Source organism: Lichenostomus cassidix, chromosome 8 (assembly GCF_008360975.1).
Source record: "Lichenostomus cassidix isolate B80296 chromosome 8, HeHo_3.0, whole genome shotgun sequence".
In the NCBI taxonomy this organism is placed as follows: domain Eukaryota; kingdom Metazoa; phylum Chordata; class Aves; order Passeriformes; family Meliphagidae; genus Lichenostomus; species Lichenostomus cassidix.
Genome location: NC_139489.1, coordinates 21,409,058 through 21,425,197, shown reverse-complemented (window position 1 = coordinate 21,425,197; position 16,140 = coordinate 21,409,058). Strand labels below are relative to the sequence as shown.

At 36.6% G+C, this 16,140-nt stretch overlaps 1 protein-coding gene across 7 annotated transcripts in view; it reads left to right on the top strand.

Annotated features, from left to right (window-relative positions):
* NEK7 (NIMA related kinase 7) overlaps window positions 1-16,140 on the top strand; it is a 67,512-nt gene that overhangs the window by 36,107 nt on the left and 15,265 nt on the right. For 5 of the 7 annotated variants that reach the window (XR_014853813.1, XM_085068313.1, XM_085068310.1 and 2 more), the window contains 3 exons: window positions 4,653-4,761; window positions 7,006-7,113; window positions 12,749-12,843. Coding sequence is in view for 4 of the 7 variants with exons in the window: in XM_085068313.1 (XP_084924439.1) it covers window positions 4,653-4,761; window positions 7,006-7,113; window positions 12,749-12,843 (312 nt within the window). In the remaining 3 variants the exon portion in view is untranslated. Of the gene's footprint in view, window positions 1-4,652; window positions 4,762-7,005; window positions 7,114-12,748; window positions 12,844-15,911; window positions 15,938-16,140 lie in introns of all 7 variants that reach the window. The other 2 variants (XR_014853815.1, XR_014853814.1) reach the window with 1 other exon arrangement.

The following is a 16,140-nucleotide window of genomic DNA, read 5'->3' as shown; positions in this document are numbered from 1 at the left end:
AAAGAATATATACTAAAATGGAAAACATGAGAAATTTTGCTTGCGCTTTTTACAAGGCTTATTTCTTGTAAGTGAATGTCCTTTTTTTGATTTTGTGTGAAATAAGATTCTGTGTGAGATGGTGCTTCTATCTCAATTCTGTGGTGTTCATGCAGCATTCTTCTGGTTTTTTTGTTTTTTTAAAAAGGAAAGACCATAGTTTAATTCTACTGATTTGTCCTTCTGATGCTAGTAGGTACTTCTATTAATACCGCTAATTTGTATGTTAATTTTTGTACTGGGTCTTCGTCTTTTGTTGCTCTTGATAAAATAAAGTTTGTTGTATATTAAGATGACGAGTAGAAGAAGATTAATTTTTTTAAATGCCTTTTTTTAATGAATTCTGAAAGGGAAAAATAAATGTATGGCATCTTCAGTAACTGGAGATGTAAGCAACTGTAAATAAAAGTTGGAAAAAGAACTAGGTAAATATTTTTATTTTTGTCACTTTATTGGCTGAATACTTGCTGCTTCTGGTATGTTCAGTTGATAGATGCCAAATAGTTTGGGTGGGGTTTTTTTTGGTCTTTGTTCTCTTTTTACAAGTAAGAGACAGCTGCTACTCTTGAAATGTAGGCAAATTTGATCACTCTGTAAATCCAATTGAAATGAATCAGGATGTGGTGGGAAGTTCTATTTTTGTTCTGCATAGAAAGCAAAGAAAAATGGCAGAAAACTTACCATGCTCTAAAGAGATGAGCAGCTGAATTAATCAAAGAACAGAGCCAGACAAAATTCCTGGAATGCTGCATTGCTACTGGAATTATATTGGTTTTTAAATAGAAAATAAGATTAAGATAGTTAATTTCTATATAAATGAGTCTCCAAAATATTGGGATGTTGAGGCTCATCTGCACTGGTCCTGCCTGTACTGGTTTGTTTCTGTTGTATTCATGGAGTGAGAGCTCTTGGTTCCATAATTTTCTATTATGGCTGCCTCACCTCCTCATTCCTGTTTTTTCTTCCTCCTCCCAAAAAAACATTCAGAAGTGGTCAAGAACTTCATTATGTGTTACTCACAAGCTCTGTGTAATAACCATTTCTGCATCTCTTTCCTCTTCATACAGTGCAGATTTCTTCCCACTAGTATCTGGTTGTTGAATCTCTGTGTTCTGATAAATCTATACAATGAAATATAAAAACCTTCCATACTTTTTATTTTTGTAAGCCGTAAGTGAAGTCATGAGAACAAAAAGATGTGATCAAGATTCTTAATATTGACTTCAAACTTCTTTTTCCATCTATCTTTTACTTAATTTTTTTTATGCCACCAAGAAACTGAATGGCATTTGCTACTCAGGTGCAGGCCAGCTGTGTTTAATTTCACTAGGATGGAAACATTTGAAGAATATTTAATTTTTCTTATAGCAATCCATTAGAGAACCGTGAGAGTTCTGTTTTCCCACAATGAAACTGCTCAGTCATTCTGTAAAAGGGATGAAATTAAGAACTGGTGATACAGCTTGCCTGCCTGCCTTAAAGCACTTTAAGGCATTTGGTTAGCAAATTTATGACCACCAGAATAGCCAATTGTATTAAATGGCTGAATTGCAGTTTTATCCACAGTGTACTTACATTGTGGAGACTCTTCAAAGTAGTTTTTTGTGATTCCATTCTCAGATGGAGATGGAAATTTCATGGGATATAGCTTTTGAAAGAAGTAATTCTTGCTGGGAGACAGCCTGCTGCTGAAGTGTGCCTGGTGTTCTCTGTTTACCTGAGAAAGCACTGGCTTGCAGCGCTGCCCAAATTTTTAATGCACATGGACAAGCAGCTCCCTTTTTGCCCAATTTCAACTATTTTGAGATTGATCTTTCACCTCAAACAGGATCATGTTTTTTAATGTTGCACCCTAGAAGGTCAATAGTCTGAGGGACATCAGGACTGTCATTTGAGCCTAAGGTGGAAGAAGCAGAATAACGAAGTGTTGAAGATGGGAGTACTTCAGAGACCTGTACTTCAGGCTGTATTCCTCTGAGGGCAAATTTGGGCAGGGAATGCTCACCTGTGTACAAGGGAGATAGAAATGTGTTAACTTGGTGGTGTGGACCTTGGGATGCTTCAGGCATTGTAGCACTAAGCAGTGAATTAGTTTCAGCATTGACTGTTTGCTGTGCTGCTATGCTGTGCTGCAACAGAGATTAAAAACTGTTTCAGTATCATGTCTTCTGCATTTTGGCTTCCCTATAGGGAGGGAGCAAACACTATAATCATTAGAACTGCATTTTGCATTGTGGACTACTTTAAAATGGAAGAGAAAGAAAAGGATCCTGCTTTGGATACAGTTAATGTGTGCTATATGAATTTAATTAGGCTGTTTGGCATAAAAATAGGTTTGCATTTTCCATCAACCTATATTTCTTGTTAGATGGTAAGGTTCTGAACAGGGATGGATTTCCTTTTCTTTACTGACTTTTCTCAGAATTAACTGTGCCTGCTGGACTGTTTCCCAGGAGTGTGCAACTTGCTTCAATAGCTAATTTTGCGGAATTCATCTTTTGGTAGTGGTGGCTTTTCATCACTGTTTTCCTTATTGGTGGACAACAGTCTAAGAAAAAATTAAGGAAATATATTTTGAGGAAAGAAGATAGTGTAGTTAATTACTGAACAGCATAATGTTAATTGAGTTTATTTTAAAGATAATTGTATTATTTTTAACCCCATGCAGGTGAAAATGCTGTCTGTTTCTTTGTTTAGTTTTAAACATTGTTAGCAAATCTAGCAGCTCACTTTTCCATCCTCTTTAGGTGGATAAATTCTCTGGGGTTAAATAATAATATTGATGCATTCAGGAGGAGGCTGTTATTGTCCTGCAAAATTATTAATGCCTTCAGCAGAATGAGGCTGCGTCTGACACACTTCGGTTACATCCTTGCACTGTAAGAACTGAAGCCAATTTTGTAGTGTACATCAGCTACAGTGCTAGAGATGGCAAGCAAATAAAGTGTTAAAAGCAAACTTGTACATAAGTACTTTGAAAGTACATTGATGTACTTTAGGTAAATCGGAATGGGAATCTGTAATGGAAAATCTTCCCCTTTCAGACATTTTGTGAATGGCATTTCATCACCGCTTGTACTTATATCCGAGTTTAAAAAAAATAATGATTCAGAATGTTTAAATAAAGCACCTAGTTATAATTATGATAATTTCAGAATGCATTTTAAATCAAGCAACTATGCTTTCATGTACTCATACTTAGATGTATTGTGTATTTGTTTTTAAATGAAAAGAAACCTGGTCTCCATCTTCCTGTTGACATCAAACAATCCTCTGATATGCAAATCCAGCTATGGGGAGAACAGATACACAGGGTTTGTTTGGATTCAGTCCAAGACCGAAAGAAAATTATATTTAAAGATGTAATTTATATGCTTTGCCTCATTTAAATGAAAATGCGTTTTGAAATAATCCCTGTAACTAAAAACATTTTGGTGGAATGTTAAGATCCTTTGTATGACTGACGCATTTTGCTATAGGTACTTTAAAAACATCTTTCTCGTACTCCTGTGTGTCTCTAATGTGGAGATGCAGCTGTCAACTTCTCAGTGGCATGTTTTAACATAGTATGAAAATATTTTTATTTTTGCAAATTAATAAATGTGTGTTATGTGAACTGTCTTAAGGCAAGCATGGGTGTAAAGTCTGTGTGTACACACACTGTTAAAATACATCTAAGTACTTTGCTTTCCATCTAAAATTGTTAGTCTTAATGTCGTTTATGTGTTTTCTTCGTGTGTTTAACTTCAAAATCTGACACAATGCAATTTCTTTGAAAACAAAGGCAAAACAAGCAACAATTTTCCATCTTTTTACTTAAAGCTGCAAAATTTAGCATTGGCTGAATTCCAGGTTCAGTATGTATCTTTAGAGGACTGTTATTCAGTTCGTGAATATAATATTTGAAGATAATGTGTATAGCAGATCATAATTGCTTCATTTAAGCTTTAACAGGCCAGTGAACTGTTGCCAATGATCAGTAATGCTTTTTTTTATACAGGATGGAAAATACTTGAATAGGAGTTAGGTCACTGTGAAATTTTCAGAAATCACAGTTCCTTTATTCCCCTTTCATGTATTGCAGAACCTTTTAAAAGTAATGTGACCAATTCTTCTTATATGATCTTTGTGACTGTGTGATACTGCTGGGTTTTTTGGTTTATTTTTGTTCCTTCTATTTAGAAAATGAGGATATGGAAATCAATGTTGGTGTGAGGAAGTATTTAGTTTGGGAAGTTCTGTGGCACATACTTTTATATCAGACCTTTATTTGTTCTTTGGCCACTTCATACTAGATTACTCTGACCCCATTAATCCAACACTGAGGAGTGTTAAACACTGTCTAAATCCTTTCTTGGGGTAGGAGGTTTTTTTCATTAATGTTATTTGTGGCTCTATGTGTGGACTGACTTAAACACATATATTGATGATACATATATTAATATTTAAGAGAAAAGCTTTCTGTGTCAAGAGATTTTGTTAAACCTTTCTCATTAGGTTGTGAGCCTCTTGTATTTTTTTTTTAATTAAGGATTTTCTGTCTTTCCATTTTTCAGTCATTTTATGCAAGTTTTAATTTTTAATATTTGCTGTCCATCTTTTTTTTTTTTAAGCATTTTAAGAAACAGAAGAGGTTGATTCCTGAAAGAACAGTTTGGAAGTACTTTGTTCAGCTTTGCAGTGCCTTGGAACATATGCATTCTCGTCGTGTTATGCATAGAGGTAATACAGGATCAAAGATGATTTGTCCTTACTAAACCTTTCACTATGTGAGAATTAAGCTGGTTGGAATCAATTTTGACAGCTGACACAATGTGTGTTTCTGTAAGGTTTTATAAGTAATGGAAAACTGAGAGAAGTTTGTGGTTCCACATTTGTTGTGGTAGGCATTTGTTTGATAGCAGGTTTTTCAAAATAAGTGATAGTTCTGTAAGTGATGGATACCCTGCCACTGCTGCTTCATTTTTCTGGCTCTTATTTTCTGCTCTGTTCTTATTCTGTATTTGCCCATTATCTTGCCCAAGTGGTGTTACCTGCCTTCTTGCACCGATCTGTCCATCCATTCTTTTCACCTCTTGCACCTGGTTGTTTTCAAGAGTATTTGCTCCTGCCATGGCTGCTTGTGATGTACAGGCTCTTTTCTTAGTCCCTTACCTACTGGATTATGTGCAGATGTGACCATTTTCTCCATTTCTCTGCTCCTTTCCACTATTTCTGATCCCTGTGTCAAATACTGTGTCCCAACAGCCTTTGCAGTTGCCAGCTATCCCTGTCAGGTACTAAATTTCCTTGGCCCATTTTAAGCCTAGGTGCTGCTGTCTCCTCTGGATGTGGCCTTCATTTTACCTTGTAACTCTTGAGTCAAAGAAGACAGATCATGATACAGCTTCTTCTCAGATGTACAGTTTTTTTTTTTCCTTTTGGAAATCCCTGTGATTATGGATTGTGAGTTGTGTGTGGGCTGTCTCTTTGGGTTCGAGTGAAATTGCCTGTCTTAGGTTGGTGGCTCCCTGTGCTGGGATGCAGGTCACTGTCTGGTAAAAACAGTCCCATGACCTCTGCTGAGCTTTGTCATTTGCAGCTAGAGATGTTGCACCCTTCCTCAGATCAGCGTAGATACCCCTGCCCCTGCAAATGCCTTTCCCTTGTGAGTCTCCTTTTTTTCCCTGTTGTGCATTTGTACAGATGCCTGCAAGTGCATATGATACAAAGAGAAGGACATAAAATACAGATTCTTTCCATAGGGTACAAGTGTCTTCCTTTAATGCTTTTATAATTAAATTCGTTAATTTTGGTATATGTTAGCTCAAAACAAACGGATTTAAGTTCCTTAAAGTGAAGTACCAAGTTCAAAGCTTCTGGCAAACCTATGGCAAAGCGAATGATTCCATGGTTACAAACCAAAAGCAATGACAATTAAAGCTATTTTTAAGTTGAGCTATATCTGTGTTGGATTATTACACAGAGGGTTATCCAAACTCCCGAAAACTGGGTCAGATAGCAGTAGAACATAATTACTTCTGTCTTCCTCTAAAGCTTATAAGGTTTTGTAACTTTTTTACTGGAAACCTGAAAATGCTGGTGTTTGAAGGGTTATTAACCATTTCTTTTACTTTACCTGTATCTTATGCAAACTGTACCCCACTCTTATCAAAGTGAAGGGATTTCTGTAAGTTTAGAGGCAGGGTGCATTGCTCTTTAGCAGAGCAAGTGCTAAACTCCCCTGCCAAACAAATAACAGGTCAGTTTATTTAGAAGACTAACAAGGTAGGTACCTTGTTATAAATCATAGAATAAAAGCCTCCGCTGTTGTCTCTAGGGGATTAGATTAAAACTTAAACTGGATATTACTTGTGAAAAATAACTGTCTGGGGTATACATCATTATTTTTCTTTGTTTCTACTTGATTAGCCCAATTGCATTGACGAGTTCAAATAACCATTCTCCTGAGTAAACTTGCTTCTTTTTTTTTACTGCCTGCTCTTCTAGCAAATCAGTTATCTATTTCAAATAAGTAATGTTATGCCACTGTGGGTAATTTGATCAGCAAAAGTGATGAAAAGTGTTTTACAGTTCTTGAAAACATTTTTAGGCTGTTACTTAAGACATAACAAAAGAGCTTCTCTAGTCTAGTGTAAGTCTTTTTATGTAGCTTATATAAAGTAGTAATGAACTCCCCTTTATATGCTGCTGGACTTTTGGTGATGGGTTTTTTTGTTGGCTTGCTTGTTTTTTAAAACAATGCTTTCCATGGCTCTTGGTTTTCTTTGCTTGAGTGATGGTTGCACTATTAAAATAGTGGATTTGAAGTTCTACATTCCAGACCCATTCTTTCTGAGTAGCACTGTCAAATTTTACCAATATTAGCTGTAAATAAAATCCTCTTTTGGTCTACTATTAATAGAACAGTAGCTTTTCTTGCAACTTCACTGTGACTCCTAAAATTTTACTTTACTTTTCTTTCAGATATAAAGCCAGCAAATGTGTTCATTACAGCTACAGGAGTAGTAAAGCTTGGAGACCTTGGACTCGGTCGGTTTTTCAGCTCCAAAACCACTGCTGCACATTCTTTAGGTAAGCTTTCTCTGAGGTACAGGTGCTGGCCAGGTAGAGCCTTTTACGTGGTGGAAATACTGTGCCCACTCAGGACAAGTAAGAAAAGGGTAAGGAACAGCTAAAGCTGTTCTTAAGTAATAATAAAAACATGGTCATAAAGGTGTTCTTAATAAACAAGTGGTCAGCACCGTGGACAAATACAGAAAAGCTGTAACACTGAGGCATTACTTTCAACGTACTTTGGGTATTTTCCCTCCTTTGTTTGAATGATTTAATGTACATTTCTGCCTCTGAACAAATCTTTAAGGCAATAGTGTTTCCTAGAAATGCTAGGAAGAAATAACATGATAATGTGGATGCATTTTTTTAAAAATTCACTCCAACTTTAATTTTCTCTCCTAGTACAAAAAACTAGCAGTGTATTACCTTTATCCAGACAAAATTTTCATGTAATTTGCATCTTTTGAGTAGAATGTGGAGAAGCTTTTAAAGGAGAAAAATTAAATATTTGGTATATATTTTAAGTTTAAAAGTAGGTAATGGATAAATGGCAGAATCTAAGAGGACCTCTGTAGACAGAAAAAAACTTGTAAATTGAGTAACATCTGCTTTAAAGAGAAATGTAAGAATTAGAGTTCCTAATACTGTTATAGTGGGGTTTTTAGGTAAGAAAATATTCTTTTCCCTCACTGAAGTGTCTGTGTTTGGTTGCTGAATCCAGCTTGTTCACTGACTGCATGTTGGTCATGTTTATACCCCATTTGAGGTACGAGTGATACTTGTGTTAATGGCCAAAAATATAATATTTTACACAGGAAATTTTTTATGCTGTCCTTACTTCCCTGTACTCCAAAAAACCTGTGCTCACTCTTTTGTGCCTTCCAGTTTTTACCATGTTTGGTGCAAACTGGTGAAGTCAAAACAATGAGTAACTGCTGAGATCTTAATAGGAGCCACAGACACAGAGTGCAGTCTGGCCTTAGCAGGAGACCGAGGAGATGTGGAGAGCCCAGGCTGGAAATGTGCTTGGGCTCCATGCTGGAGATCAGTCAGATGTGACACTGAAGATCTGCTCCTGTTCCAGGGCACTGTGTGGTACCCAAAGTGCTGCTGTTCATGCTGCCCTTGTACCCCAGTGGCCATCTCTGACAGCACTGTGGAGAGCTTGGGTTGGGTTCTGCTCCTGCCTGCAGATGGAAGGAGGCAGTGAAGAGTGATCTGTAAATCCTAATTTGAGGGTTAGGAGCTCATGAATAAGGCAGAAGTCAGCGGTGAGGGTGGGAGAGTAGACTTGTGTTCTGAGGCAGAAGTCAGGAAGTTAAAGAGGAACAGACTGTCTCAACCCTAGATTATTTTGGCTTGTGGCAGGGGAATGGTTGTGAAGGCTGAGCTAAAAAAGCTGAAGACTGAGCCAGAGCTAAAAACAATGTAAAACCCCCCAGCCCTTTAAAGCTTATCTTTTGCAGATTCAAGAGTCATCCAGAGTGGGGGAAGGAGGGGAGGATGGCAGCTTTGTTTCTTATGTTGCTTGCTGTGTCTTCGTAGAGTTGTTATTTTCTATTTTCTTTTTTTCCCCATCTCCTCTTTTCCCATTTCCCTCTTAATTATGACCTAATGTCAGAGTTCAGCTTAGAAAAAAGGTTTGTGTCAGCTGTTAACTTAGGCTACAGGGGAGAAAGTGACTTTCTGATTTATCATGTCACTGACAGAGACTACTTCTTAAAATTAATTTCTTCTGCAGTTTTTGATGCTGATTTTCTTGAAATTTCTTTCAAAGTTGTATCTTTTTATGATTCCATAAACCTTTCTTACATGAAACCTAGTAAATTACAAACATATGTGTAGCAATTTATACTTGTTTACAGGCTTTATAAAAATTTCAGTAGCAAACCAGATTCAGGCTTTCAGAGATAAAGAAATGTACTAAAATTTTAATTAGCTACAGCTTCTAACTGCTAATTATGATTAATACTGTTTTAATTAGAATATTTACTGATGGTCCGTTTGAAACAAATGAAAAACTGCACTGGACAGGGTTTGTTCATGTTCTTAACTCTTTCTATACATCTTTATCAAGAAGTGGAATTTTCTGTTGTCATGCCTATATCTTTTTGGAAATGCAAAACCTTTCTTACAGAAGTGTAAATGAAGTGGAGACATTTGTTGTTGTTGATTTGATACAAATTTGACAAAATTTGTTTTCAGAAGACTTTTATTAGAAAGGGGAATATGATCTGACAAAGGCTTCTTATTCCTTTCCTTAGAACTGTGCTAGGGTTCTTGCTGTTGTTTTAATGACTGAGTGCCAGGCCTTATGCTCTTTGGTGAAATGGCAATTCTAAGGCCAGCTCATGGGTTGGGTATGTGTATTTTTTTTCTTTGTTAGCCATTCAGTGGATGTAAAGATAGTCCATCCTTTCATATTTCAGTTACAAAAAGGATCACTTGAGTTCTCTGCTGTGGCTGTGCTGTAAGGCTGCACAGTGTGCTGTCCAGGCAGGCACTGCCACCAGCATGGGGAGACCTTCTTGCAGGGCAGTGGAGCAGATCTGCAATCTTCTTAAACTGCTTGATGCAAAGAATCATCTGCATGGAATTCTGATCTTCTGTGTTTTGACAACTTCTGTCATTTCCATGACACTGCTGTCCCCAGCACAGACTATGTTATGTGAGGATTTTGACTATAAACTCACTCAGGTTGTGGAGAATAAAATACCTTGTGAAAATGTGTGCAAATACTCTCCTATTACATATGGGTCTCTAACCCAGCAGAGGTGTTGGTTTGCAGCACCATTCTGTGAATAGAAAAATCTCCACTTAGATACCAAACCACTCTCAGAACCTGCACCCTCAGTGTACAGGAACGCTGGCAGGGAAATCTGCAGCTGGGTCATTGAAGTCATCAAAGAAGCTGTGTTAAAATAGCTCTTGTATTTTATGTACAGAAACATGAGACCTCTTACGGTAGTTTGAAAGCTGAAGAGAAATTACTGTTTTGGTATAAAATAACCCAAGATATTTATAGATTGACTTCTGTAGAAGGACTATTTGCACATTGTGGACTAGGTTGCAGAATTACTTTGGCTAAATGCAGTATTTCAGGTCCTGTGTCTGAAGGCGAGCCCTTGACTCCTCTAGCTATATTAAATAAGTACAAAACCCTAAACATTATAGAATCATTGGAGTTGGAAAGGACCTCCAAGCTGCTTCTTTGTGATGTGGTTTGTCTGTCTTCAGCATCCACATTCATCCTGTTAAACACTTGCATGTTGTGTTGAGCTCTGCATTATCAAGCACTTGTTTAACTCAGATGTATTGTGAGTTACATGTTTATCCAGGTATTAAGATGGACTGTTTATGTCATAACTCCCTTCTTTGTAATAGATACTCTGCCTCTGCTCCTTCAAATCCAGCTTCCTGCTCTGGATTAACCACCATTTCCATTATGTCCATTCCCTCTGCCAGTAACAGGAAGCTTGCATAAAGAATGAGCAGTTTCTGGATCTACAGCATCTTTAAAGGGAGGGAGCTTCAGAGCAGCAGCAGATTCTGAGGAGACACTGTATTTGACCCAGGCCATTTTCAATGAGTTCACTGTTCAGACTTACAGGTTATCACAGATATGCAAATGCAGTGAGCAGAATGCTGAAGTTACTGATTTTGGTCATAAAAACATAGGTACCTCAATGATTTAGCTCTTTTCTTGTATTACCCCACTTCTGTGTCTTTAGATGAGTAAAAGAAGTCAAGAAGTTGCATATCTCTATGCAATTGGGATGCTGTATTTTACTTAACAGGAAAAAAAAAAAAAGATCCAGGAAGGAAACATAACATATAATCACAGTGATAGTTGCTTGCCAGCAGCACAGCAATGTCCCAAGATTGCTCCCCATCTTAAAAGGATCATTGCAATGCTTTCAGTAGGTCCTGAATGTCAGAATAATGAACCTTTAGTGTCATGTTCTGTTAAAAAACAGTTTACAAGTAGTAATATTTGACTCTTCAGGTTGTTCGTGTGATTCCATGAATAACATAACTAATTTCGATTCCATTCATTAGTTGGTCATTGGGGGCTCCAGGTTGTATTGCAGCGAAGGTGTTACACTAGGCTAAACGCTGTAAAATGCTAACACTTGTTCTTCCTTTTCACTATCATCAATCTTTCACAGTCATATCAGACCCCTAATGTATCACCAGGCTTCCCAGAGCTACTGGTTAAAATTACCTTTGCTTTTGGTGGACTATGAACCTTCAAACCTCAGTGTTTTCAGCTGCCCCCTGTGGATTCTGTGAAGCCTCTTTCTGGCACATTACTCACTGCCAGCCACTTGTGTGATATCTCAGAGCAGCAGAGGCACTGCTGCTGTAGCCAGCCAACAACCACATCACTATTTAACTTGCTTTTTGTTGTTAGATGAATTCTGCCAACAAAGCATCAGAGTATACTAAACTAGTGCTTTCATTAGTGATGCAAAAGGCAGCTGAAATTTTTTAGAGGTGTCCAAGCTCACAAGTCCTTGGGGTGTTAAAAAAAATTCAAGTGGGAAAAAGCCCACTAAGGATAATAAAAGTATTCAGACAGATCAGTTCTGAATTAGCCTCATCTATTCAAAAGAGCAGAAGTGATACCAGATCCTGTGTGAGGTTCATACTACAAAGTAAAAAAAATTAGCAATTGCTGATTTTAATCTCTGATGGTGTTGCAAGATGTTTGGTTTCAGAATAAAATCAGCTTGAATTGACAGAAATCAGCTGGTTTTCATTATCAGGATTCAATGCTTAAGAAAATAAACAAAATAGAAGTAAAAACCTGTATAGATCTGTGATTTTTTTTGCTGTTGGGCATTTTGGGGGATACAGGGAGAAAGCTCAGAAACAATACACCAAAATTGCCACTACCATTATTTTCCATAACTTCTTTTTCTTATTTCTCTGTCCTATATGAACCCATCACTCAGACATTTCTTTGTAATGACATCTTTTATAGAGCTGAAACATCTCTCAGTATTACTCTCTTCCAATGAACTTGTGACACAGATGGGTAGGGTTTGATTAAAATCGAAGGGAGAGAAGTTCTGGAGTATCCAACATAAATTTACTTTGGGACAGTCGTAATAAATGCTGCTTTTCAAGAGCGGACATTTCCAGAGCCCACAACTCTGAGGCAGGATTAAACTGGGACAGGCACAGGTTTCAGCTATTCAAAGAAGCTGTGTTTGTTAGTTTCAAAAGTAGCTCTTTCAGGTTTGAGAACAGACAACTCACAAAACAAATAACAAAATTCAGCCCATGAAAGAGAATTTCTAGCTGTTGTTTCTAGCCACAGTGAGGACAGTTTGGAAAAGTAGCACTGTGTGTGTAGTACCTTCCCTTGGTTCTCACAAATTACTCATGAGATTTTTAAAAAGCAAAATTTGGAAGTATTCTGCAACTGCATAGTTCTGGTAATTATGAGTAGTGAAAATAAAGCTGCATTGGATGAAATGAATACCTAATTCATGAATTTCTGTCTGAAGTGCTATGAGTTGAAGTTTTATGTGTAGCAAACTGAGAAAGAGAAGATGAAAAATACTTTTCAACCAGGAAAACTGTAATTTTACTACTGTATAACAACAGAAAATTTCATTCAAAAATACTTGTGTATTTTTTGCAGTTGGTACACCTTATTATATGTCTCCAGAGAGAATACATGAAAATGGTTACAACTTCAAGTCTGACATCTGGTCTCTAGGCTGTCTGCTGTATGAGGTAATAGTGATATATACAGTGAACTTAATAACACTGTTGTACTTCCCCCTTCCCCTGCCCCCCTCACCCATGCCTAACTTCAGCATATGAAATACTTTCATTTGTGTTGTACTTGAAACTTGCCTTTACCTGGGCTTGCTACAACGATTTTACAGCAATTTGTTGAAGACTGGGCATCACTGAAGGATTAATACAGGAATAATAGCAAGCACATGTAAAATTGTTCTAGGTGTTTTTGTGGCCTATGCAGAAGATATGATTTTATTAATAAATGCATTGAGAGGTGGTAGGACTGACTTGAATATGTAAATAATGCTTAAAAAAGGCAATATGGTTATTTTAATACAAATTTATTATTTTTATATGTACATTAAACCTAGAGTAAAATTATAAAAAAAGGTTTACTAATTGCTGCTAGCTTGGATTAACTCTCAAGATAATGACTTCTGCACACACATATGTAATTTTTCTGTTCTTCTCCTATTATTGTTAAACTGAAATTGCTTAGTTCCTGTATTGGTACATTCAAGATTGGTAGGTGACACAATTTTAGGTGATGCTATATGCTGAGAAAATAAAGGAACAGGGCAAATTGAAATTGAGGCAAATGAAGGTATGAAGAACAGCTAGACTTCTAAGACAAATACATTTTCCAACTTCGAGTATTGTTTCTTGACCAAAAGAATAAACACCTGTGTTGAAGGATGCCGAGAAAAACATTTGTTCCATCAGCAATGGCAGTGAAGTCTTCCCAGTCAAGTTGCAGGTAGAAACTAAAATACTCAAATCACTTTTTGTTTACCTCCAAGCCACCTGCCTCAGTGGGCCAGCAGAGCTCATTTAACACATGCTCAGCAGTATCAGCACCTCCTTGTTTATTTTAGGATTTTGTAGAAGACACTGTCAGCCTGTTAAGGTTGGATGTTACTACTAGGTGAATCATCTCCACTAATATTTGTTTACTTTCTATCACTGACATGTTGCTTTGAATATTAAAGGGACAAATAGCTATACTGGAAGTCTGCAGTTTACTGCAGATCTGTGTATGGCTGTTGCTTCTAAATCTTGGGCATCATTCAAGGAATAAAATCCAGCTGATAGCAAGTATTTAGAAGTTTAAATCCTAAAACTTACTCCTGTATTGGGATTCCTCAATACTGACCATGGCAGCTGCCGTGAATTTCAGTGCTCTGCTTTACACATTTGTGAAAGCCCAAAGTTAGTGTAAAGATAGATGAGCATTTTTCAGTGTTACTACTTTTTGCCCCTCATTGGTTTTCTTGAGGATTTTTTAAAAAATCTGGAAACAAATGAATAAAGCTTTTGAATTACTATTATATAAAATTCCCATGGTTTAAGGTTAATTTTTCTTTTATGTTATATGAAATTAAATTGCTGGATATAAATCAGTAGTACTTGTCTAAAGATTTTTTTTTTTAAGCTTGCTGCCTTAATGCTGGTACAGTATATTGAACACCTGTGTGAATATTGCACTTTTCTTGGATGTGGTAGATAATTCCAAAATAGCTAAATACATCAATTCCATTGATTAACTTGAAATATCATTCTCCTTTGATTTATTTTAGAAGTTTTACCAGCATGGTTTTTAAGTTGATATGGGGTTGTGTTTGTTTCCCTTATTGCAAGAATGAAATAATTATTAGGACCCTTGTTGTTGATACATATTATATAGCTATAGTATATGGCAGTGTCTTCAACTATAGCTTTTAATGTCTTTGAGAAGTGCATTTAGTTGATTCTGCAGCATACCAGCTGTTTGTGGTGGGTTTTCTTGTTTTGTTTTGGAAGTTTATCGTGAGCATTGATCTGTAACTTTGAAATTTCAGTTACAGCAAACTCAAAATACATGCTCAGCATTTTTCTCACTATTACGGTGTTTTTTAAATTACCTGAAATTGGTTACTTAAGGCTCTTCAAGACTTGTGTGGACTAATGAATGGTACTTTATCTGTGCAGTTTTGTGCTGGGTGTCTTTCTATGATTTGTCTACTGCCTGCATTTTAGCATGTTTTATTATGTTGATTTTGTGGTGATGTCTGTTCATATGTACCCTGGATTGTCTCCAGCTTAACTGGAGAAAAGCTGTGGCAAGTTTATCACGTCTCAGTAAATGCTTAATTGCTGCTAAACTCTTCAGTTATGCTTTAATTTAAGTTTAAACTAACTTGCTATACTGTATGTTGTTTTTAAAAAATATTATTTCTAATTCATATTATAATGTATTATTCAATGCTAACTGTCTGGCCACTAAGATTTTGCAGAAGAATGTTTTAAAGTGAATTTTTTAGAGCCCCAGGTATTTCTGAAACCTCAAAAACACTACCAGCGGAGTTTTAATTGATATGCAACAAAGTAGACTTTACTAATTAAAATCAAGATGCTGTGCTTTTGCTACATGGACCTTTACATGGAAAAGTAGGTCTTACACATTTCCCTTTATTGTTCAGCGTAGCAATTGCATCCTTACAGGGTTGTAGGTTGGTGGCTTACAGTTCAAAAAAAAAAAAAAAAAAAAGAAAGGAAAAAAAAAAAGAGAGAGAGCGAGCTGCCACCAGCCCTGAAGACAGACAGTGGGCTTTCGTCCCTCAGACACCCCCAGAATACTAATCAGCAAAGTCAGACCCTGGAGGTCAGGGAGCAAGTCAATCATTCTAGCGATCGTCTCAGTGTGGAGGATCAAATTAGCCTGAAAAATTCAGCTGCTGGGAGGAGAGGGCGAGCAGCTGTCAGGGGCAGCAGCGAGATGCACTAATGAACCAGATGAATAGTGCAAAAGCTTGAAAATAAAAACAGGACAGTTGACATTTTTCATCTGTCAAAGCAGGAGATGCATGAAAATATAGTATTCCTGTTTTAACTCCTTAGGGGACATTCAGAATTTTTTTTAACACTCGGCAGCATTCAAACAAAAGTACTTTTTAATGAACACCTAGAGTACGAAAATGAGTATCTGTGCATTTATTTAGAATTTCTGCATGTGTACAGACCCTGCAGTTGATTTTTCTTTTTTTTTTTTTTCTTTTTTTCTTCTTTTTTTTGGTCTTTAGCTTGCATTTTTAACATTCTTTTTAAGGTAAGAGACAATGTCATGTAAATACAAAAATTAACATTATTTTAGTAATACAGATTGGGAGGAGTGTAGGATGGAATTGTAGCATGCTATTTGTTTTGGGAGCTTTAAAATTTTTTATTCTTACTTGAAAGTAATATGAAAAGGTACTGAACAACTTGAGAGCAATTTAATGAGACATAAAATAAAAGTAAGGGAATTTCGGT